At 37.7% G+C, this 25,841-nt stretch overlaps 1 protein-coding gene across 12 annotated transcripts in view; it reads left to right on the top strand.

Moving 5' to 3' along the window:
- The window catches only part of MACF1 (microtubule actin crosslinking factor 1), a 379,780-nt gene that overhangs the window by 217,968 nt on the left and 135,971 nt on the right, over positions 1-25,841 (top strand). For all 12 annotated transcript variants that reach the window (XM_077150197.1, XM_077150196.1, XM_077150193.1 and 9 more), the window contains 14 exons: positions 527-622; positions 1,743-1,868; positions 4,310-4,462; positions 5,764-5,918; positions 9,388-9,514; positions 9,872-10,055; positions 10,509-10,678; positions 19,335-19,513; positions 20,167-20,305; positions 21,092-21,285; positions 22,288-22,450; positions 23,354-23,437; positions 24,543-24,650; positions 24,842-24,940. In XM_077150197.1, the coding sequence (XP_077006312.1) occupies positions 527-622; positions 1,743-1,868; positions 4,310-4,462; positions 5,764-5,918; positions 9,388-9,514; positions 9,872-10,055; positions 10,509-10,678; positions 19,335-19,513; positions 20,167-20,305; positions 21,092-21,285; positions 22,288-22,450; positions 23,354-23,437; positions 24,543-24,650; positions 24,842-24,940 (1,977 nt within the window). The remainder of the gene's footprint in view (positions 1-526; positions 623-1,742; positions 1,869-4,309; positions 4,463-5,763; positions 5,919-9,387; positions 9,515-9,871; positions 10,056-10,508; positions 10,679-19,334; positions 19,514-20,166; positions 20,306-21,091; positions 21,286-22,287; positions 22,451-23,353; positions 23,438-24,542; positions 24,651-24,841; positions 24,941-25,841) is intronic.

Genomic DNA, 25,841 nt, shown 5'->3' with positions numbered 1-25,841 from the left:
CAGAGGTAGTGTTGGAAATCATTTTTCTGAGTCTGCTCCCTTTTTATTTGAGACTGTTCTGGTAGCCCCCCAAAAAACTGCAAACAGTTTTGATAGTCTAAGGAGAAAACTAACAGAAACAGTAGGAGGAGAAGATGACTCCTGACTTTATGGGGCGAAATGCCTTGGACCATTTTCTTTCAAATAATTGTCCGGACAGATCCCACCTCTTATTGGATTGGTGCCTTTGCCCAGAGAAGAGAGATGATTGAGAAAGCTAGGAGGGGTTTATATATGCCTGAGTTCTGTTTGCCGGATCATTAAATTGGAAGAGACATTTTCTTTGTAACCCCTTCTGACAAAACTATGTTTGGTAAAAGGCAAGTCTCTTTTTCCTGAAAGCATTGAGTCTATACCAGTGAAGTATTTCCATGCTTTTTCTGTTAGCCTTTATCATTCCCAGAGTTGTATTTAGAAGAGAGCATTATACACATAAGAATTGTGTGTATTAAATTTGTGTCCTTCTGTCTGTGTGCTGTTGTTGCAGGCTTACAGTGCTGCTGTACAATCCCAGCTGCAGTGGATGAAGCAGCTCTGCTTGTGTGTTGAGCAGCACTTGAAAGAGAATACTGCGTATTTTCAGGTATGGAGGCTTTGTATATGCATGTGTGTGCATGTCTGTGTTTGTACATGTGTGAGGGGATATGTGCATCAGAGAGGATGAGGGGAATAATTTTTTTCATTCAGACCAGAGATTGTTTGAATGTGTTCATGCATGGTGAAGGGTAAGGTTAAAAGACACATCTGTATCAGTTAGCTTTTATTGTATAAAACACCACCCTAAAACATGGTTGCTAAAAAGAATGGTCATTTTGTTAGGTTATGATTCTGTGGGTTGGCAACCCAGGCTAGGTTCATCTGAGTGGTTCTTTTCATCTTGCTTGGGCTTTGACCTACAGGTAACTGTCAAGCAGGTTTGGGACTTGTTGGTCCTGAAGGGGCTTAGTCTCGTCTGATGGTTGGGGTGAGGGAGATAAAAGGTCATGTGTCTGTAGCATCCAATAGGCTAATAACCTAGGTGTCACACAGTGGCTTGTTCCACTAGCAACAGGAGAGAGCCATAGTGCACTTTTTTCTGCTCCTGTCACATTTGTTAATGTGTCCTTGGTCAAAGCAAGTCGTATGGCTAAGCCTGGATTCAAGGGGAGGAGAAATAGACTCCACTTTTTGATGGGAGTAACTATGAAATATCATGAGCACTACTTTTCAACCAACCACAACATGAAAGGATATACTGCTTATTTTCAGGTGAGAGTGGAAGGAGGAAATAAGCTGTTATCTCTGTTTGTTTTTGTCCTGAATTAAATCATCTCTCTGATCATTTTGTAATCATATCAGTGAATTGAGACATGTTTAATCCCTTGAACCTGTAAGCCTTTCATGACTTATTCCTCATAACCGAGTACTGTTACTAATCAGAAGTTGAGAGGAAAGAGTGGTAATGTCTGAGGATGGAAAGCAGGTTAACTTTTCTAAAGGGTTTAGTTAGGCATTGTGATAGTTACTGCTATTATTTTAATGACATCTTAAGCCCTCCAATGTATAATTCTGTGGCCTTTATAATCAGCTATCACTAATGTCTGTCTATAGTGGAGTGTAATCAGCTGTGCTCAGCTCTGCATGATAAGATTTTTCTTTCTTAGTTAACCTCTCAGTGTTTTGATGTATTGAGCAAAAGGCATCCCTTCCTTATATCACTGTAGTTCTTCAGTGATGCACGAGACCTAGAGTCATTTCTGAAGAACCTCCAAGACTCCATCAAACGAAAATATTCCTGTGACCTCAGCACCAGCTTATCTCGCCTTGAGGACCTGCTCCAGGACTCTATGGTGGGTGTTGCATCAGTGGGAAGTTTACCTCTGAGAAACAGAGTAAACCATTTCAGATGCTGCTGCTTGTGTGCTTGAAGGCTCCAGAGCAATGGGTCAGTGTCACGAAGTTCGGCTCATGTTCAGATAGGGTTTAATCAGTTTTGTTCTACCCCTTTCTTTCCTATTTTTTCTTTTCTTAGAGAAGTTGCTAATAAAGGTTCCTATTTTAATTCAGTGGTTGGAGCCAAAGATTAAGTGAGGAACATAAAAATTAGGGTTAAAAGGGATTAGTTGACATCCTATTTTTTTCTTTTACTCTCGCATGCAAAAGAGAATTTAAAAAATGATAAACAATGAAATAGACCTGATTTTTCTTTCTTGGTAATCTTCTTTTGATAACGGTGAGGTACTAAAAAATTTATTTTAATCAAAGATATTGAAATCTTATTTAGATGTAGTATAATATTTGTCCAATTTAAAAATTTTTATTTTAAAAATACTTTTGTGCCCAGAATTTTTTTTTTTTGTATCAGTATAGAAGCTGGAATAACTAAACCAGGTCCTTTAATCCAAATCAGTTTTATATTCATTTGCTCCAGTGATGTAGTCCTCAGGAATGCTGGTATTAAAGCCAGCAGCAGGACTATTTACATTTATTGAATATATGTTAAACTGAGTTGGCAAGACAGGGCTCAAGCTACATCTCAATGTAAAATAGAAATTCTGTCTACATAATAGGAAGATAACTTTTCTTGTGTGAGAAGTCAAGAGAAACTTCAGAACATTTCAACTGAAAATTCTGAATTAAAAAAACAGAATAACTGAAGACAGAATCATTTTGGGGTGGGTGTGATGTGGGTATTTGTGTACACTAGTTGATGTATACCTATTGCAAATATATATACAAATTGAGCTATTTTAAACCTGTGAATGGATTTATATTCAGTGGTCACTTGAATTAATTTAATTAATTGGGTATGAAGGATAAAAACCTGACTTATCAGATATTATTTCTAGAATGTCTCTCTTGGAGGTACTACAAGTGTGAAGGAGGATGATCATTATTTTGGCTGTTATCTCCTCCCTCCCACAGGGTACCTTCCTGTCATAGGGTTATCCTTTGCTGTTGTTGTCGTATCTTCTCGAGGGTCGCTGCTCTGTTCCCTCCTCTCCAGGTCAGGGGCGTCGGGTTGGCGGTGTCATCCGGGCATGGAGTCACCTGGGTCTACTCCTCAGCTTGTCCTCCGCTTTCAGCTTGTCCGTCAAGTTCGGGAGCATCTGCCCTGGCTTCTGGTTCTTTTCAGATCTTTTACCACGCTGAGCACTTGGTCTCTGGAGCTTGAGATGTTTGGCTGTGGGTTAGACAGCAGTTGACATCTTTATTGCAAGGAAACTGAAATGGGTAGACCAGCTTTCAAGTATGAAACAGTGTGGCTATCTCCCTGATATATTATCCATTCTTTTCTTAACTAATAAGTTAAAGTTGTATTTCTTCCAATCATGCTCCCGGGGACAGGCACAGGTAGTTTCTTTAAGCATTTCTTTTTTCTTTACTTGCATATTCTTAATTCTTTAATGGCATTTCTTAACATTATTAACTCTTGACTCATCACATCTACTTCCATCCTAAAAGAGCCCTCTTCTGGGGACTTTTATACTTTAAAGTAGGCTTGAAACATCCTGGTTTATAGATAAAAGTTATTCTTTAATAATGGAATTGGTAGTAGATTGCTACCAATCTTATTGATAAGTTCATTTATTTTTAAGATAATTGGAATTGTAGAGATTTGAAAGTTTCAATTTTGCGTTTTTCTTTCAAACCAATAAAATTTATATGAATATGGCAAGTTGCAGGATATTAAGAAGGAAACCTTGACTATATCCTCATACTTTCACCAACAGCGCTGATTTGTGGACTGTTGGTTGAAGAGCCAAGATCTTCCTTTAGAAAGCTTAACTCAGTTTAAGAAAGTGAAATATTTGGAATAGAAATGGGAGATAAAATGATTAAAAAAATTTTTTTAACAGTCTAAGCCTAGCTTCTCCTAAGCAGAAAGGTAAGAACTGGCTTCCACCAGTGAGAAATTGAACAATAATAATTATTATAATTGTTAATTATTTTTCCATGTTCTCTGAACCTTATTTGGAAAAATCCTTTCTTAACTATATAGCTGTATTTGGCAACTAGAAGTGGTTTTGTTTTACATGTGGCCTTTTTGGTTCATTGGAAAGGGCACAGGGATAAAGCTGCAAAATTTGAGTATAAAAGCACTTAGTGGAAAACAGAAACATTTTCTCCTTTTTTCTTTATCCTGGTCCTTCTTAGATGGCTCCACTAAGGATCCCTACTTAACTGAGAAATGACATTCTCTGAGGGAGTGGAGCACTCAGTTTTCTTTGTTGAATTTGACACCCTGAGAAGCAACATTAATATCTTTGTTTTTTCTTTCATTTTGTAGGATGAAAAGGAGCAGCTTATACAGTCGAAGAGTTCTGTTGCCAGTCTTGTTGGGAGATCAAAAGCCATTGTGCAGCTAAAGCCACGCAGTCCAGAGCATGTGCTAAAGAGCACTATTTCTGTTAAGGCCATCTGTGACTATCGGCAGATTGAGGTGAGGAAGTCAGAAGGGAACCTCTGTGCTCCAGAAGCAAGGAAAGGAGAAGGGAAGCTTTCAGTTAAGTTGATGATAATAAGGAAAGATCGAATGATTAGAATTGAAACAGGCTCAAATCCTCCCATCATTTAAAAAAAAAAAAAGCCCCAACTCTACAGTCTTGATCTGCTCCCTGGTTCCCTGACTAGCATCACCATCCACCCGGTTACCCAAATGTAGATAGAAGTGGTGCTTTGTAGTGCCTGGGAAATATCCTTGACTTTTCCCCACCTTTTATTCCCCACAGCTTGCAGGGCTAGCAGGTGAATATTTATCGTGTAAATTTACCTTAGATGTATTTCTTTCCACCCCTGCTGCTACACCCTAGTTTAGACTATAAGCTTCTTTCATTTGAATCAATGCATCAGCCTCCTGATTCAGTGCATTTTTTATCCTGCCACCAGAATGATCCTTTAAAAAAATATGTCACTCCCCAGCTGCTACAACAGTTCCCTTCTTGCTCTTGGTAGAAAGTTTGAATCACAACATAAAGAATAATCTCTGTTTATCTCCCTTGCCAAGGCTGCATTGTGTCCCTTCCATACATTCCCTGGTAAATTGCCCTATCTTTATAGCATGTGTCACACAGTGTTGTAAGTACATATCCCACCTGTAAAGTGTAATATAGACTATGTCTGCTTACCATTGTACCCTTTTAATCCCTCATGGCCTCACATACTTCTAGGAACATAGTTAGCACACAGTAAATACTTTTTATACAAAGAATAAATGAATAAAAGAAGGAATGGGACCAGCTTCTCTGTGTCTCAGTATTTCTGTCTATAAAATAGGGCTAATAATGTTGCTTACTTGTCTCCCAAAAGAAAGAATTGATGATTCTAAAATGCTTAAACTTTTTCAGGGGATTGAGTGGAATGATAGGGAGGAAGGAGAAAATACCACAAAAACAAAGTTATGATTATTCATGTCCCATTAATTTTTACCCTACTGGTTGTAGGCGCAGAGGGATTGTTCTTGTAGCTCTTAAAGTCTCTTTATAACTCTCATAAACTGAGTTCCTGGTGTGTAATAGGCATTTAATAAACATTTGTTTCCTGGTTTATTTGGTGTTGCAACTTTTCCTTTGATGAGTATTTCTATGCATTATCTTTTTATCAAAACAAGAACCTTCACTAAGTGACAGGAGATCTCCAAAATAATTTTTTCTTAAGGATTTCTTTACCTTGGGATCCTGCCCCAGGTAAGGATGGGTTGTTGATTTATCCATTAGCAAATGACTTATAAAATTGTCTCTACAGATCACTATTTGCAAGAATGATGAGTGCGTGTTGGAAGATAATTCACAGCGGACCAAATGGAAAGTGATCAGCCCCACAGGAAATGAGGCAATGGTGCCATCTGTTTGCTTTCTCATCCCCCCACCCAGTAAGGATGCCACTGATATGGCCAGCAGGTACTTTTGCTCAACTGCCAGGCAGTACTGCCCTCTAGTGTTTCGCCTGGGTGAACTACAGAGAAATGAATCTGCATACATGATCTCCTGATTTAAGCAGAGGGACAGAGTTTTAAAGTTTTCTTTGGCGAAGACTTCTTATTAAGGATATCAAGTCACACATTGCCAGCCATACAGTAGATCTTCCGTATATACTTTTGTTGAGTTGAAACATGTTCAGGGATATTTCTTTTTTAAAGAATACTTGGCTTTAAGCAATTTATTCTCAGTTGGTTTTTGTAGTGACAGCTAGTTTTCTTCTTTAATTTATATGTTTATCAAAGCAATATAAGTACTTCAAAAGTTACATTGTACCACAAGGTTTATAATAAATACTAGCAATCATTTACCCCACTCCATAGTCCTAGTTACCAGAGTCATTTTTTTAGCAGATTTTTCTGTTTTTAAATTCCAGATTTCTAAATAATATGGTTTCTGCTATTTCCTGATTTTTCCAAATTTGGACATTATCAATTGACTTCCTACTCTAGGAAATTGGCATTTAGCTTTATACACACCCACTCCTACATACATACACTTTTTCTCTCTCCATTTTCTCACTATTGTTATGTTGCAATTTTTGTTTAAATTGACTTTTTTTTATTATTGTATAAAATTGTTAACAGTTGAACCACAGTGCTATAGGTGATTATTGTGAAACCTAGCCATCAAAACTTACCTTTCTGAACTCATCTTCTGCCACTTTGCTTGCTTGTACTCTGTTCTAGCATCACTAGGGTCTTTTTCCTCTTCCTCAGATAGCAAGCATATTCTTGCATCAGAGCATTTGCACTTCCTTTGTTTACTTCAGGTATTTACATGATTCATTCTTTCACTTAATTCATTTCATCCTATCACTTTTATGCACCATCAGCACTGGCACTCATAGTCTGTCACTGTTTATCTCTGTTACTCATCTTTATTTTAATTTGGAACACTTAATGCTGCCTAACATTATGAAAATGTTATTGCCTCTCTCCTCCTATTAGACATTCCAAAATTATAGAGATTTTTATTTACTTCTGTATCCTCAGCACATATAACTTTTTGTTTCTCTGGGGTTGATAATTACTTTGTTTTTTAGCTTGCTTCATTGTCTGTTCGTATATTATGTTATTTCTAAACTCTCCCATTTTTGTCTAAAACACTTTTCAATATGGCCAAACATACTGCAGATAATTTCCATTTTTATTTTTTCTTGGAAACATCCTTTCTGGATCATTCTGTCTTCCTGTTGCAATCTGGACCTTGGTTCTGTAGGCCTGTATCAGTAATGCCACCCTGGAACTTCTCTTCATCTCTTCTTTCTGTGTTGGGCCCTTTGATTCTTAGATTCCCAGTGATCTTATTTATTGTTTTAGTCTCTGCTGCGTTGGAATACACTCTCCGGTACCTTACTGAAAAATGGTGCTTGGGGGGGTAAATTTTTTTGACACTTCTCATCTCTGAAAATGTTTTTCTTCTTCCCTCATAGCTGATTTGCTTGTTACAGTATTCTGATATGGAAATGATCTTCAGAAACTTGAAGGCATTGCTCCATTGTTTTCTGGCTTCAAGGATCTGTTGTTGAGAGATCCAGAGTCCTTTTCAGTCTTAATCTTAATTCTTAAGTTTACATAACCATAAAATTCATTCTTCGTAGTGAGCATTTCTCTTGGTTTTGACAAATGCACAGAGTTGTGTAACTACCACCACAGGATACAGAATAGTTTGATACTTAACCTTTTGAATGAAACATTTTTTTCTCTGCCTTAAAGCTTTTATGCTCTTCTTTATTTCTAGTCTCTGAAGGGGTTGTAGTATACCTTTTTGAGAGTTGTTTTGTATTCATTGTGCTAACAGTATTCTTTCAAACTGGAGACTCATTGTTCAGATCTAGGAAAACCGTTCTTGGCTTTTTTCTTTACTAATTTATTTCTTGATGTTTTTCCTGTTTTCTCTTTAATGAATCTTCCTTAAATCAGATTTTAGATATCCTGAACTAATTCTCCAATTTTGTCTTTATCTTTTATTTATGTGTATTTTTGTTCTTTGTGTGTGTGTGTGTGTGAGATTTTCTGAATTTCTCTAAAACTGATTTGAAATTTTTTCTAACAAAACTTTTGTGAGTTCTTTTTTGTTCCTTTTTTGGTGTCATTAGCTCTTATTTCATGATTTGAAATTTTCTTCTGTTCTTTGTTTAGTGTCTATTTCCTCTAAATATATTTTTTTCTCTTTGCTCATTTGGATTCATTCTTTCATGTTTAAGGCTTTCATCAAATGTTGATCCTCAACACCCTGCTTACAGGTAAAAGTGAGGCACTGAAAAACAGGTTGGAAACTCTGTATCTGTGGCTGGGACATGCCAGTTGTTGGGCCTCATTATGGATGATCAAGCGAAGATCTGGTTGTCTTGTTGGGGACTTTCAGTTATCAGCTTTAGTAGGTTTTTGCCTTTTGAACCAGTCATTTTTTCCAGAGAGAAATCTCCAGTCCTCCTATTTTCAACTCCATCTTGTACCACGACTTTCAGTGGTAACTGGTACCTCCACTTCCTGGGCTTTGGAGGATTTTTTCTTGCAAATTGGCTTGCTTTTTATTGGCTTCTATTGACCTGTGCACCTGTGCACATATACACACACACTGTGCACTCAACACAGGGAGCTACTTAGCACTGTGCACATATACACACACACTGTGCACTCAACACAGGGAGCTACTTAGCACTTATCCACTCACTTTCTGTCTTCTCAAATCAAATTGACATTAGTTTTCTACTGTGTTCCTTTTCCTCATAAGCTTTAAATTTTCTCATAACGCTTTAAATTACTTTACTGAAATGTTAGGGGGGACTTTGGAGGGAAAGAAAATTAATACCTCTTATTTAACTGGACATCCTAGCTTTTAGTTTTACATACTTATTCATTGTATTTCTCATTTTACTCTCAACCTGGAGAAATTCAAGGTAATTTGGTGTGTGTGATTTGCTAGATGAGCTTCTTAAGTTGCTATTAACTTTAAAATATTTTAGCAGTTTTATAAATATATATAACACAGCAAATCACTTTTTAGGCAAGGATGTTGACATTTCCCAATATATACAAGTGGGATTATTTATTATTTTTTTCAAGTGGAATTATTTTGTCTCTACTTTTCTCTATTCTTGCTCTCACTGGCTCTCACTGGGTAGTTCTTCTTTCTAGTTTCTTGTAATCATATTACATTCAGATAGCATCTGTAAGATTGCTAAATCTTACTGTAATAAATCCAGATAGTTTGAAGATCTCACTTAATTCAGTCCCAAAGGCTCCTGTGTTAATATTTGACTTGTTGCCTTTCTTTGCTCAGTATGTAAGCTCAGTTCTGCTAAGAGAGCCAAAATTTTTCCTTAGAAGGTTCTAATGTGGACCTCAAATTTTGCAAAAGCTATAGCCAGGTTCTCTGTTTCTAGGGTGGAGCAGTCTTATCAGAAGGTGATGGCCCTTTGGCACCAGCTACATGTTAACACCAAAAGCCTTATCTCTTGGAACTATCTGCGGAAGGATCTTGACCTCGTAAAGAGTTGGAACCTGGAAAAGGTAAGGGTGGAAATTGTCCCCCAGGCTCACATCCTGCTGGCAAGTTTTTTTCAGAAATAAATTTTGTTGTGGTTGTTGAACTCCTGCCTGCCCAAATGGAGTAAAGTGGTATCGGGGATATCAAGAGTTAGGTCCAGGGCAGCATAAGGAGTGCTTCTGGGGTACTAGTAATCTTCTATTTCTTAATCTGAATGCCTATTATACAGATGAGTTCAATTTGTAAAAAATCAGCATTTGTGCAGTTAAAGATTTGTGTATTTTTTTTGTATATGTTTTAAACGTCAATAAAATAACCAGAGAAGGAGAAAGTGTTCTTTTCCATTCCTTTGAAATTTCTTCTGGCTTTTTCTCTTCTAGCTTCGATCCTTAGCACCTGGGGAATACCACCAACTTACGAAGACCCTCCAGGCCCACTATGAAGACTTTCTGCAGGATAGCCGGGACTCTGGGCTCTTTTCAGTGGCTGATCGCTTGCGCATAGAAGAGGAAGTGGATGCTTGTAAAACACACTTCCAGCACCTGCTGAAATCCATAGAGAATGGTATGTGCATCGGGAAGAAAGAGAGAGAACCGTGGGGAAAAAAGCCCAAAGCGTGCTGCTAGATCCTTCATATAAACTAGGAAGTAGTATGTTACACCCCTTTTTTACCATTTGAGTTGCAAAAAAATTGAAATTAGAGTAAAATTGTAGAGGTGAATTCTCAAAATCACATTATGGAAGAAGAGGTCTGTTGCTATGTCAGTCATTATTGCAAATCAGCCTATAACTTTTTTTTTGTAGAAATAATGTGTTTGTATCCTTAAATATTAGTATATAGTGTGTGGGCTTTAGGATCAGGCAGAAAGTTCCCTAAATAAGGCCTTGCTTTCATTAGTGGTATGTTAGGTCTGCTGGAGCCAGTGGTGCCCTCTGACTGAGGGTAAGTCTGTTGTTCTCAGTTTTGCTTTTCCCTAGTATGGAGCCTAATGATCTTCTGTACTTGTGCATTTACAGAGGACAAAGAGGAGACAGTGGCCAAATTGCACATTTCAGAGTTGAAGAATATCAGGCTGCGCCTGGAGGAATGTGAACAGAGACTCATCAAAAGAATTCAGTCCCCAGTCAGCTCTCGGACTGATGAAGATGCCCGGCAGGACAATGCGATAAGGATTGCAGAACAAGAGGTAATTACCAAAAGCAAGGAGGGTGCTGGTTGCAGAGTAAGCGTTTTCAGAATGATTTGATGACAAGAGAGTCAGGAATCTAAGAAATGAAGCAAGAAACTCATGGTAGTCTTTTGTCAGAACTTCTCTGTAACCTTTCACTGTGGGGAAGCATGTTTCAGCTCCCAGTATATTGCTGAATGCTTTTTAGTTTCCTAGAGAGTTGGGAAGATAAAGAGGCTAGTAAATTGTTCTGGGTTGCTCCATTTGAGCTACATAGTCTAAGATTGTTTAGTAAAGATGCTGTTCTCTCCTTTATTTTTTATTTGCATATGTGTTACCCTCTCTGATATGGTTACCAAATGACATGATAGTAAGGAGAGATCCAAATTCTAATTAGGGCTCTGACGCATGTCTCTCTCTCTGTGATTTTGAGCAAGTTAACACTCGTCCTTAAATTCCTTTCCTATAAAATGGAGATAACGTGATTCACAGAATTGTTTTGAAAGCTAAGTGATATAGTACATATGACGAGCTTCCTGGAAAAGTAAAAGGCTATAAAAATTTAGGGTAGTATTTTTGAAATAGAAACAGTAAATATTGTTTTATTAAGTGCTCTGTGTCATGCACAGAAAAGTAAGCCTAGGCATTTTTTGGTGTAACGAAGAATTAAAGGATAGGTGGATAAGAAAAATAAAAATTTGAAGTCACAATTAGAGACTTAAGTATGAGATAACACACGGTAACACCTAGTATAATTCCATACTTCCAAGTAAACATTGATGTAGGAATTTCAAGTATACTAGAACATTTCTACATGGGATGGTATGGAAGAGCTCTATGAAGAATACTAGATTTGAGCTGGGAACTTGAAGGGGATGGAAAGAAATCAAAATGTTCATGTAAAATAGAACACTTAAGAAATAAAGATTAAGACCCTTTTTTTTCCTCACGTTTTTTTACTTTGAAATAATTTTCAGATATATAGAAAAGTTATTAGAAAAGGAAAAAGAACTCCTTCCACCCAGATTTTCAAAGTATTAACATTTTTCTATATTTACTTGATCATTTATATATATATATATATACACACACATAAAATATTTCTTTTTTCCTGTGAAAGTAAATCGCAGGCATGATGGCTCCTTTACCCCTAAATATTTCAGTGTGCATTTCGTGTAAACCAGGATATTGTCTTATTAACCATAGAATAATTATTAAAATCAAGAAGTTACCATTGACATGATACTGCTGTCCCAAGCTCAGACCTTATTAAATTTCATCAGTTGACCTAACAGTGTCCCTTACAGAAAAAAGATAAAAATATTTTTAGTCCAGGATTCTATCCAGGATCTTGCCTTATGTTTAGTTGTTCTGTGTTTCTAGATTTCTTTAACCTGAAATTTTTTTTTTTTTAAGTTTCTCATTATCTTTCATGACCTTTACATTCTACATTTTGTAGAATGTCCCTCTTGCTTGGGTTTATCTGAGTTTTACTCATGATCAGGTTTAGGCTATGAGTTTTTGGCAGGAATGCCACAGTAGTGATATTGTGCCCTTGTTACATTGTGTCAGGAGTCACACATTGATTTGTCCCATTACTGGTGACATTAGTGTTGATCACTTAATTAAGGTAATATCTGACACATTTCTCCAGTGTAGTCACTGTTTTCTCCTTTGTAAGTACTAAGTATCCTGTGGGGAGATACTTTGAAACTACATAAGTTAGTTGCCAATAGGTGATTTTCTGATTGCATCATTCCATTTGCATTTTAAAATGAAAGTCCATTTTACTGAAGGAGTTTTCCCTCCTGCTCTGTTTGTTTGTTTCAGTATGGACTCATGAACTGTTATTTTATCCAGTGTTTTTTAATCTGTTGCTATGATTATTTTGATGCTAAAAAATTCACACATTTAACCAGTGGGAGCCTATTCAAGCTGGCTTTTCTGTCCTTTTGACTTGTCTCCATCATCGTTTGGGCACTTTGTCTTTTTTTTTTTTAATTTACTTTTTTGTAAATACCAAAAAACAGCAAACAAATGCAAACAAATGCAAACATTCCTATTCTGATCATTCCGTTCTACACATATAATCAGTAATTCACAATATCATCACATAGTTGCATATTCATCTTCATAATCATTTTTTGGAACATTTGCATCTATTCAGAAAGAGAAGTAAAAAGACAACAGAAAGAAAATTTATACATACCATACCCCTTACCCCTCCCTTTCATTGATCACTAGCATTTCAACCTACTAAAGTAATTTTAACATTTGTTCCCCCTATTACTTATTTTTATTCCATATGTCCTACTCGTCTGTTGACAACGTAGCTAAAAGGAGCATCAGACACAAGGTTTTCACAATCACACAGTCACATTGTGGAAGCTATATCATTATACAGTCATCTTCAAGAAACATAGCTACTGGAACACAGCTCTACATTTTCAGGCAGTTTCCTACAGCCTCTCCATTACATCTTTCTTTTTTTTTTTAATTTTTTATTAATAAAAAAAAATACAAGAAACACAAACATTCCCAACACATACGCTCAGCAATTCACAATATCATCACATAGTTGCATATTCATCATCATGATCATTTCCCAGAACATTAGCATCAATTCAGAAAAAGAAATAAAAAGACAACAGAAAAATATAACAAAGAAAAAAAATTTTACATGCCATACCCCTTACTGATCCCTTTCATTGATCAGTAGATTTCAAACAATCTATTTTAACATTTGTTCCCCCTATTATTTATTTTTATTCCCATATGTTCCTCTCATCTGTTGACAAGGTAGATAAAAGGAGCATCAGACACAAGGTTTTCACAATCACACAGTTACATTGTGAAAGCTATATCATTATACAATCATCATCAAGAAACATAGCTACTGGAACACAGCTCTACATTTTCAGGCAGTTCCCTCCAGCCTCTCCATTACATCTTGGATAACAAGGTGATATCTACTTAATGCATAAGAATAACCTCCAGGATAATCTCTCGAATCTGTTTGGAATCTCTCAGCCATTGACAGTCTCATTTCGCTCTTCCCCCTTTTGGTTGAGAAGGTTTTCTCAATCCCTTGATGCTGGGTCTCAGCTCATTCTAGAGTTTTTCTCAATCCCTTGATGCTGAATCTCAGCTCATTCTGGGATTTCTGTTCCATGCTGCCAGGAAGAACCACACCCCTGGTAATCATGTCCCACGTAGACGGGGAGGGTGATGAGTCTGCTTGCTGTGTTGGCTGGAGAGAAGGCCACATCTGAGCAACAAAAGAGGTTTTCTTGGGGGTGACTCTTAGGCTTAATTTTAAGTAGGCTTGACGTATCCTCTGTGGGGTTAAGTTTCATATGCACAAACCCCAAGTCTGGGGGCTCAGCCTATAGCTTTGGTTGTCCACTCTGCTTGTGAGACTATCAAGAATTCAACTTGGGGAGGTTGAGTTTTCCCCCGTTCTCACCATTCCCCGAAGGGGACTTTGCAAATATTTTTCCACTCACTGATCAAATCGCTCTGGGATTCATCATGGCATCACCTGGACAAACCAACAAAATCTCATGTCCTGTACAAAGTTCCATGTACTTAAGGTGTTCAATCAACTATCTACATAAGTTATATTAGGAGATGCACTAGTCAAAGTATAGATCTGTACCAAATAAACATTTTTTGCTTTAGTCTCACACAGTAGTTGAAATTTTAAAATATTAAGTACCATTGTTTTCAGCACACTGCAGTAATGACATTCTTTTGTTCTTCCTCATGCAAAAATATTGTTAAAATTTGTACATTTAGTCTCTATCATTGTACACTCTAGGCATTCCTAGATTACACCATCTCGATCTTTATTGTCTATCTTTCTTTGTGATTTCATTTATGCCCCACCCCTCCTCCCTCTATCATTCTCATATGCAGCTTCATTCAGTGTGTTTACATAATTGTATTACAGTTAGGTAATATTGGGCTGTCCGTTTCTGAGTTTTTATATTCAGTCCTGTTGCATAGTCTGTATCCCTTCAGCTCCAAGTACCCAATATCTTACCCTATTTCTATCTCCTGATGGTCTCTGTTACCAAGGAAGTATTCCAAGTTTATTCACTAATGTCAGTTCATATCAGTGAGACCATACAGTATTTGTCCTTTTGGTTTTGGCTAATCGCACTCAGCATAATGTCCTTAAGGTCCATTCATGTTGTTACATACTTCATAACTTTATTCTGTCTTACAGCTGCATAATATTCCATCTTATGTAAATGTCACAGTTTGTTTAGCCAACTGTCTGTTGATGGACATTTTGGCTGTTTCCATCTCTTGGTAATTGTTAATAATGCTGCTATAAACATCGGTGTGTAAATGTCCATTTGTGTCCTTGGCCTCGTGTCCTTTGAGTAGAGACAGCATATAGATGGGTCCTGTTTTTTAATCCATTCTGCCAGACTATGTCTTTTGATTGGAGAGTTTAAACCATTAACATTCAGTGTTATTACTGCATGGGTAGTACTTTCTTCTACTATTTTGCCTTCTGAATTTTATATGTCATATCTAATTTTCCTTCTTTTTATCTTTACTCATAGTCTTCCTTTCTACACTCTTCTGCACACCTCTCTCTTCTGTCTTCGTATCTGTCTCTAGTGTTCCCTTCAGTATTTCTTGCAGAGCTGGTCTCTTGGTCACAAATTCTCTCAGTGATTTTTTTTGTCTGAAAATGTTTTAATTTCTCCCTCATTTTTGAAGGACAATTTTGCTGGATATAGAATTCTTGGTTGGCAGTTTTTCTCTTTTAATAATTTAAATATATTATCCTACTGTCTTCTTGCCTCCATGATTTCTGCTGGTCTTATTGGGCTTCCCTTGTATGTGATGGATTGCTTTTCTCTTGCTGCTTTCAAGATCCTCTCTTTCTCTTTGACCTCTGACGTTCTGATTATTAAATGTCTTGGACTATGTCTATTTGGATCTATTCTCTTTGGGGTATGCTGCAGTTCTTGGATCTGTAATTTTAAGTCTTTCGTAAGAGCTGGGAAATTTTCAGTGATAATTTCCTCCATTAGTTTTTCTCCTCCTTTTCCCTTCTCTTCTCCTTCTGGGACACCCACAACACATATATTCATGCGCTTCATATTGTCCTTCAATTCCCTGAGTCCCTGCTCATATTTTCCATTTTTTTCCTATAGTTTCTGTTTCTTGTCAGATTTCAGTTGTTCCGTCCTCCAGTTCACTAATCCTATGTTCTGTCTCTCGAAATCTACCATTGTAGGTTTTCATTGTTTTTTTCAATCTCTTCTAATGTGTCTTTCATTCTCATAAGTTCTGTGATTTGTTTTTTCACACTTTCAGTTTCTTCTTTTTGTTCTTTCCTTGCCTTCTTTGTATCCTCCCTCAATTCATTGATTTGGTTTTTGATGAGGTTTTCCATGTCTGTTCGTATATTCTGAATTAATTGTTTCAGCTCCTGTATGTATTTGAATTGTTGGTTTGTTCCTTTGCCTGGGCCATAGCTTCAGTTTTCTTAGTGTGATTTGTTATTTTTTGCTGGTATCTAGGCATTTAATTACTTTAATTAGTTTATTCTGGAGATTGCTTTCACTTCTTTTATCTAGGGTTTTCTTGCTGGATGAATTTGTTGTCTATCTGTTCTTTGACATTCCGTTCAGCTCTATCTGGACCTTTAGCTTAAGTTTTGTTTAACAGAGGAGAATTTTTCAGTTCTTGTTTTCTTGTTTCTTGCCCTGCTTCTGTGGTGCCTTTCCCCCCTACACACTTAGGAAGGTCTACTTAGATATTATAGACCCCAGCCAGATTTTCCCAGACCAAACTGGCCTCCTATCAGGAGGAAAGAGTCACCTGCGTCGGTTTTCCCTGAGGGTGAGACCCAGCAGGTTGAAAGACTTTCCTGTGAAGTCTCTGGACTCTGTTTTTCTTATCCTGCCCAGTATGTAGTGCTTGTCTGACTGCAGGTCCCACCAGCATAAGATGATGCGGAACCTTTAACTTTGGCAGACTCTCCCTGCTGGGGGCGTGGTGGAGACAGAGGAGAGGTTTTAGGCTGGTTTTAATGTCTTCAAATTACCAAGCCCTGGTGTCTGAATTCCTAGATGGAGGGATTCCACCTGAGTTGGGCTTCAACTCTCCCCTGGGGAAGGCACAGGCTCCAGACAAGCCCCCCAAAGAACTCACTTCTGCCTATGCCTGTGGCAGTTGCAGCCTGAAAAGTCCTGCCGCTGTATCTAGAGGCAGTCAAGCCTTTGTAGATACGCAGCCACAAAAACCTCGGTTTCCTTCTTTTTTTTCCCCCTTTTTCTGTCGGTCTTGCCCCCTTGGCGCCGGGGCAAAAATGAGCAACCTCCGCTTTGATCAGGTTCACCTAAGCTGGGGGCCTATTTTTAGTAGTCAGAATTTGGTAATTAGTTCCACAATTGGCATTTGATTGTGCCTAGTCCCTACTGCTGGTAAAGTCCTTTCCTTTCCCCTCTGGGAAGCAGCCTGTGAGGGAGGGGCGCCGGCCGCCACAGCTTTGGGAACTCACGGTTCTGGGGGTGCTCGCAGCCGGTCCAGCTGGTCCAGACTGGGGTACGCTGTGTGTCGGTCACTGACGTGTCCCCAGGAGCTGTTCTGTACTGTTTTTGGTTATTTAGTAGTTGTTCTGGAGGACGAACTAAAATGCACACGTTGTTAAGCCGCCATCTTGACCCGGAACTCCCTCTCCATTACATCTTGACTAACAAGGTGATATCTAGTTAATGCGTATGAATAACCTCCAGGATAACCTCTCAACTCTGTTTGAAATCTCAGCCATTGACACTTGATTTTGTCTCATTTCATTCTTCCCCCTTTTGGTTGAGAAGTTTTTCTCAATCGGTTGATGCTGAGTCTCAGCTCCTTCCAGGTTTTTTCTCAATCCCTTGATGCTGAGTCTTAGCTCGTTCTAGGATTTCTGTCCCACATTGCCAGGAAGGTCCACACTCCTGGGAGTCATGTCCCACGTAGACAGGGGGAGGATGCTTGTTGTGTTGGCTCGAGAGAGGCCACATCTGAGCAACAAAAGAGGTTCTCTAGGGGGTGACTCTTAGCCCTAATTTTAAGTAGACTTGACCTATCCTTTGCAGGGTTAAGTTTCATATGAACAAACCCCAAGACCGGGGGCTCAGCCTATAGCTTTGGTTGTCCACACTGCTTGTGAGAATATCAAGAATTCAATTTGGGAAAGTTGAATTTTCCCCATTCTCACCATGCCTGGAAGGGGACTTTGCAAATAATTTTTTATTCACTGTTCAAGTCACTCTGGGATTTATCAGGGCATCACTCTAGACAAACCAACAAAATCTTATGTCCTACTCAAGGTTCCATGTACTTCTGGTGTTCAATTAAGCTGTCTACATAAGTTATATTAGGATATGCACTAGTCAAAATATAAATTTTGTACCAAATAAACATTTTTTGCTCTTAGCTCACACATAAGTTGAAATTTTAAAATATTAATAACCATGTATTTTCAACAACTTGTGGTAATGACATTCCTTTGTTCTTCCTCATGCAAAAACATTTAAAAAATTTGTACATTTAGTCACTATCATTATACACTCTAGGCATTCCTAGATTATACCATCTCAGTCTTTATCGTCTTATCTTTCTGATTTCATTTGTGCCCCCAGCCCTCCTCCCTCTATCATTCTCACATTCAGGTTCATTCAGTGTTTTAACATAATTATATTACAGTTAGGTAGTATTGTGCTGTCCATTTCTGAGTTTTTACATTCAGTCCTGTTGCACAATCTGTGTCCCTTCAGCTCCACACTTTGTCTTTTTGACAAACCAAGATGTTTTAGGTTTATCTTGCCTCTAACAGGCCTCTAACATTTTGCCCAACCCTGAAATCAGCCATTTCTCCAAGAATCCTGCTTCCTTTGTGTATTTGGAAAGCAAGATCTGGATGTTAAGTGTACTCATTATTGTTGGGATATCATTGCCTCTAACCCCTCATAATAATAGATAGAACTAGTAAACAAATATTTACAAAAATCATATGCGTATAAACATCTGTATCATTCAAGTGTGTATGTGTTTATCACGTAAATGGATCAATATACCTATATTTATCTTTCACACTTTCTCACACGCATACACACACACAACCACATCTCCAGTTCTAAGCCAATATCACAATAATCTGTTTCCATAACTCCCTTTCCCAATACTGAAAAAGCTGCTCTATGTTATCCACGATACATTTACTTATTGTTCATTCCTAGCATACACAGAAAGTAATTTCAGAGTTGCTAACTCATACTACTTCAAAAAGTAAACCTACTATCTAGAGTTCAACATTTATTTGTAGTTCTTTTTGTCTTTATCCTGAAGGTATATCTATAGTCCAAATACTGTGTTTCATAAATTTCATGTGTTAGTTTCCCCCTATCCCCTTCAATGTGATTGTTATTTATTTGAATATTACAGAATATTATTTTACTCTCAGAGTTCTTTTTCATTCTTTTTTATGGCTGCATCGTTCTCCATTGTGCAGCTGTTTCGTAGTTTATTCAACCACTCTTCTATGTATGGGCATTTTTGTTATTTCCGGTGCTCTGTTATATAATCAGGGGGTTCTGTTTTAAATTTTAACTTCTGCCTACAATTCTGTCTCCTTCTTTGTTGTGTGTCTTGTTATTAACAGCGTACCCAGGAGGATTTGCAGCAGCTGAGGTCAGACTTGGATGCTGTTTCCATGAAATGCCACAGCTTTCTGCATCAATCTCCATCTGGTTCAAGTGTTCCTACTCTGCGCTCAGAGCTCAATCTGCTGGTGGAGAAGATGGACCATGTATATGGTCTCTCCACTGTCTATCTGAATAAGTGAGTGAGCTGATGATTTGGGTTCAGAGGGTACTGTGTTCCACTTGGGATCAGAAAGGGAAGCATCTAGAATATTTCATGAACAATCCAGAGAGATTACAAGTTTTAAAGAGCATGTACCCGCAATTATAGGTCTTGGTTTTAGTTTTAAGTAACAGGGACTGTTTGCATTAATAGGGCTATTTGTATATCTTTTCTGTTTGCTTATACACCTCTTAAAATAACTCTTAAAGGCATTGAAAGAGAGAGAAACTAAAGTTTTCAACTAAACATATGCTATTCTTTAAAAGTCATCCACCTTCCCCAAATCTTCATCCCCATGACCTTGAGGAATAACAGATTAGATTATAGTTTGCGTGGGGTTCTGGCCTCATGTTTTTCTCCCATAAATCCACTGCCTGTATGTGTGCGCGCGCGCGCGTGCGCGTCCATTTGTCCCCTTGTGTCCCAGTGCCATTTAGAATTTTAATTTCAATTGGCTTAAATTGGCAGCACATATATAACTTTCTTGTTTTTACAAAACCCTGTTATCTTCTAATACCAGGGAAATTGGTTTTGGCAGTTCTGTTTTGTGAGCCTCTGTATAGTGCTCTTAAGTATTTAGCCCAGCCCTTAAAATGTGTATGTTAATGAAAGGGATTTTATTCCCACAGGCTAAAGACAATCGATATTATAATACGTAGCATACAGGATGCTGAACTTTTGGTCAAAGGTTATGAAATCAAGCTGAGTCAAGAAGAAGTTGTACCAACAGATCTCTCAGCTCTGGAATCCCATCAGTCTACATTACGGGTTGGTTGTTCTGAATTTCTGGAGAGGTTGATGTAATATCCACTATTTAGAATTAGCAGAGAAATTCAATGTGGATGTCATGACACTAATTTAATTTTGCATTTGACCCAGAGAGAATATTACATCTAATACATTATAATATTGTTCAAATAAGAAGGGGCTGAGAAATATGTTTAGACAGAAAGGAAAGAGAAAGGAATCTGCTTTTCTATTTATTTTTTTGTTTCCTCTCAGTAAAAGTAGGCTCGATTAGATATAGTTAATGAATGTGCTGTAAGTATGTATAACACTTAGCTGTTATCTTGTCTGAGTATCATGCACAACTCCGTGAGGTGGATAGGAAAGGGTTTTTTAATCTGTATTCACGGATGAGAAAATCAAGACCTGTCTTGGTTGCATAGTTTAAAATTAGTAGAGGGTGGGCAGTAGTGGCTCAGCAGGCAGAGTTCTTGCCTGCCGTGCCGGAGACCCAGGTTCCATTCCCGGTACCTGCCCCTGCAAAAAATAAAATAAAATAAATAGAAGTAGTAGAGCCAGCTTTAAAACACAAATTCTTTGCACATTTCTCTATACAGTACTAGCCTGCCATTGGCTTCCCAGTGTGTATCAGGATGGCAGGGGCAGTGACCTATCAAGGCATTTCTGTCACAAACATTTTTAGAGTCTAGTTTCATACCACAGATACGATGTGAAATCAGCTGTACTGAATCCTTACTGAGAACCTTGCTGTGAATCCTTTTTATAGTGGAAAATATTTAATCTGTTGCTGTGTTTATGTTTTTATAGCATTGGCTAAGTGATGTAAAGAGCAAGAATTCAGTGTTTTCAGTCCTAGATGAGGAAATTGCTAAAGCCAAGGTAGTGGCAGAGCAGTTGAGTCATCTGATATCAGAACGAAACCTGGATTTGGAGCGCTATCAGGACAAAGGCTCCCAGCTGCAGGAGCGTTGGCACCGGGTCATTGCCCAGATTGAAACCCGGTGAGTAGTGGTACCACATTTCTCTCATTGGAGTTCAGGGACTAGATCTTAAACAGAAATAGAGTTACAGCCTGTGTTCTTGTATGGAGGCAGCAATTCGTAGGGAAGTGTAGAAATTAAATAACTGTGTGAATTCTGGATAAAATCAGTGACGGAAAGCTGGGACCACTGACCCTGAAGCAGACTTGAGGCTTGCTTTTGAATCAGCAGTCGCTGCCCTGTTAGCGGTGCCTCTTGTGTGTCCCAGGTCTTATCCAGTTAAGCAGCGATAACAATGGCCTCTTAGACTAAACTGGAATGGGGATCTGGTGAATTTTTCTCAAAGACAGAACTTAAATTCTAGTTCTTGTTTTTACAAGGTTTAAATTCAAGTATGAGCCTTTTTTCATAGTAGGCCTTTACCAACATATTTGCTTTCATTCTCGTTTGCATATTTAGTGATTATCTCTGTTACTTGAGGTCCTATTTCTGATGACAGACTTGAATAGGAAAGACAGAAAACTGGACCTTCCTGACACAGAGCTGGGTGGGCTGACAAAAGTAGTATAGATAGCTGGATAGGATGACACAATAAATAACTACTATTTTTCACTTCCCTGCCCCTATCCCCAGAGAAATTGTAGTGATTGATATATCATAGCAGTGGGACTCTGTCATTGGGGTGTAGGGGTGTACAGTCAGTATTACCTTACTGACAACCCTGGTGATCCTTGGCAACCTAGGTAAAAAAAATTTGACAGGGATTATCATGGAATACCAGGCCACAAGACATTTTCTAGGGCTAGCCGGGCCCTTTTGCTTTCTATTCATTCGTTTCCCACATAGAGCACTGGGTACATGCATAGGTCTCACTCAGCCTTACATTGCTGTTCTCTAAAATAAAGATGCATTCTCTGTGGTCAAGTCCAACTGTGGAGGCATGTTCTAAGCAGGGAATTGCCTCATTTACTTTATTGTACTTATGCTAAGATATCTGATAACAGTTTCTCTTTGTTCTTCCAGCCAATCTGAGCTAGAAAGTATCCAAGAAGTTCTGGGAGATTATCGAGCCTGCCATGGAACTCTTATTAAGTGGATTGAGGAAACCACTGCCCAACAGGAAATGATGAATCCAGGCCAAGCAGAGGATAGCCGAGTGCTGTCAGAGCAGCTCAGCCAGCAGACGGTGAGTATGGTAGTAACAAGTGGAAGTTGCAGGGGGGAAGTTAGCAGATCATAAAAGAGGATGATGTTCTAATAATTAAAGCTTCCCTAAAATGACAGGATATTCTAAGTCCCCTCTTCTTAGAGGGAGTCTAGCAGGAAGTCCCTTCCAGTAGTGAATTTCTGCGACTGTATATTGAATTTACTAGTTGGATGGATTAACATCATTTTGCTTTATTTTGTTTCATGATATTACATTTTATTTTACTGGTATTAGGATATAGGGGCAGTGGGGGAATTCCAGAGAAAGCTGTGAGTGGAAGAAAATTATTTCACTTAAAGCAGTTTTTATTCCTGGGTACGCTTTTTAAAAGTTTTATTACAGAAGTTGTGGGTTTACAGAAAAATCATGCTTAAAATATAGAATTCCCACATGCCAATCTACTTTTGATTCTATTTTGTTTAGCATTGTGGTTAGACATAGAAAGTCTGGAGTTAGATTGCCTGGATTCCAATCCTGACTTGCTCACTTACTGGCTATGAGAACTTACACAAATTATTTAACTTCTTGGTATTTCTACTTCCTCATCAGTAAAATTAGAAGAAGATATCTGATGACAGTTTCTCTGCTATCTACCTACCTCATAAAGTGGTTGTTAGGATTAAATGAATTGATATTTGTAAGTGCTGTCCCAGACCTGTAGCCTCTGCATCATTGGGAAGTATTAGAAATGCAGGTTCTCCGATCTGATCCCAAACCTACTGAATCAGAAACTATGGGGATAGGGCCCACATTTAACAGGCTTTCCAGGTGATTCTGATGTTGTCAAGGTTTGAGAGCCATTGCCTTAAAACATAATAAATACTCAAAATATTAGCTGTTTTGATGATGATGATGATACTGTTATTATATTTTGGTTCCTAGGATCTGTTTGCAGAAATTGAAAGAAATCAGACAAAACTGGACCAGTGTCAAAAATTTTCCCAGCAATACTCCACTATTGTAAAGGTAACTCTGTCACATCCTAGAAGCAAAATAAGTGATCTCCAGCTTAGGACACTGTTCATTGTTGCTGTGGATTCTGTTTCTGAACAAATATGTAAAGCTCTTCTGCTAGAGGCTGGCTCCATCCTTCAGTTCATCACATATACACTTCCCAGAAGTCCCAGATTGGAAGTGCTCAGAGAGGTAGCACACAACAGCTCACAGCTGTGATGCAAGGAATATCCATTTAGATGACCCATAAGGCCTCTTAAGCTTGCCATGTCAAGAACAGAATTCTTGGGTTTTCCTCTCAAATGTATTTCTACATCTTGCCTGTCTCAGAAATAGTGTCACCAAGTTCCCCAGATAACTTGTGTGCATGTTGAAGTTTGAGAAGGTCTACTCTAGGTAATTGAAGACTTTTAAGCAGGGGGATAATGTGATCATATTTGCAATTTAGAAATTATTCTGGTGGCAGGATAAAAAATGAATTGGAGGAGAGACTAGAAGCAGCAAGAATAAAGAACTGTTCATGGAAGAGATGAAGAGGGTCTGAAGAAGCACTCTCAGGGTTGGAGAGTAAGCTGTGGAAATACCATGGTGATATGAAAAGAGCATTGGTTTAGGGATTAGAAGACCAAGATTATAATACTGACTCTGGTGCTCACTTACTGAGTTAATATTCACTTCACCTCCCTGGGCTTCAGTTTCCCCATTTATGATATGAGAGGTTGGTCAACAAACTATAACACACAGGTTAAATCCAGCCCACCACTTGCTTTTGTATAGCTCTTTGAGAAGGGATTGAAAAAATATCAAAAGAAGAATATATATTTTTAAGATAGTGGTACTTGATAATCTTCATAGGGAAAACTTGCCTCTAAATTTTAAGCTGAAAAGTCACTGAAATAATTTTAGAAAAGAATTACAACTACATGGCTTTCTAGATTTCTGGTACACACATTAAGAATTGTGTACAAATTGTTCATAATGTTTGTTTGCTCATCTTCAGAACAACCAATAAAATCTCAATATGTAAGAATTGTTTGAAGCTCCTGCCCCCCAAAAAGAAGAAGAATATTTCTATAATACCCATATCTTAATGTAGTAAAATTTCTTCCTTTCCCAGGACTATGAACTACAACTGATGACATACAAGGCCTTTGTGGAATCACAGCAGAAATCCCCTGGCAAGCGCCGCCGCATGCTTTCCTCTTCAGATGCCATCACTCAAGAGGTAAAAGGGCAGGGAAAAGAAATATGCCACTGTCTTCCCTTAAGAAGTTCATTTGTCTGTGCTTTCTAGTTTGATTTATTGCTCACCTTTCTGTGGAGCATGTGACTTCATGAAAACTTTCCGTTGTTTTCTGCTCTTTAAATTCACACTCTGGTAGATAATTTATCTGAATTGTTGTTTTTGAACCACAGTTCATGGACTTAAGGACTCGCTATACAGCGTTGGTGACTTTAACAACTCAGCATGTGAAATACATCAGTGATGCTCTCCGGCGGCTGGAGGAGGAGGAGGTGAGAGCAACTGGGTCCTAAATCACATTGAAAATACAAGTAAAAGTCTTGCCTCATCTATCAGAATTTAAAATCTACATATATCTAGCACTCCAACCTCCAAGTTCTTTATTATGGAAATAAGTACTTGAAGGAAGAGATAAGAACAAAGTTCTTCAAAAAAGCATAATTTGTTAAAGGGAAATATTAGAAACATTAAAATTCCATACAAGTAAGCTACAAAACTATTAAAAAGAATGAAATAGATTTTAAATTAACATGGAATGATATTATAAAATATTAATTGAGAAAAAAATAAAATTAGAATACTATGTATAATTATGATTTGAGTACAAACAAAATTGTGCATGGGTATCACACAAAGATATAATATAAGCATAGAAACAGGTTTAGAAGAATATATGCCAAATTTCTGGGGAAATGAGAATAAGGAGAAAGATATACATTTTCAGACTTGTTTGAATTTGTTTTAATGAGCATGTAATCATTTTGTAATTTTCAAAATCTTTGCAAAAGAATAAATGTAACTAGTAAATAAATATGTGGAAACCTGTTCAACTACTTTATAAAAGAAATGCTTTTGGAAACATTAACCATATCATCTTTTGCCTATGTAAATTAACAGAAAGCTTCCATTATGTCAATACATACCTCACTTTATCTCTACAGACTTCATCTGTAAATTTGAGAATTATGAAAATAAATAAGGTGCCATATGTGAAGAACTTTTTGGAATCAATAATTATTGCGTACCCATTATATATAAAACCCTATGCTTTTATTAGAAGGACACTAACCTAGATATGATTATTTTAGCTCTTGATGTCACACATTTAGGCATGTGTGAGCAATGCTGTAGGCTGGTTTAATCATACTTAATTTGGGATTTTTCCAGCTGCCT

This window comes from Tamandua tetradactyla, chromosome 2 (assembly GCF_023851605.1).
Source record: "Tamandua tetradactyla isolate mTamTet1 chromosome 2, mTamTet1.pri, whole genome shotgun sequence".
NCBI lineage: Eukaryota > Metazoa > Chordata > Mammalia > Pilosa > Myrmecophagidae > Tamandua > Tamandua tetradactyla.
The sequence above is the reverse complement of the archived record's forward strand: the minus strand, read 5'-3'. Positions and strand labels throughout refer to the sequence as shown.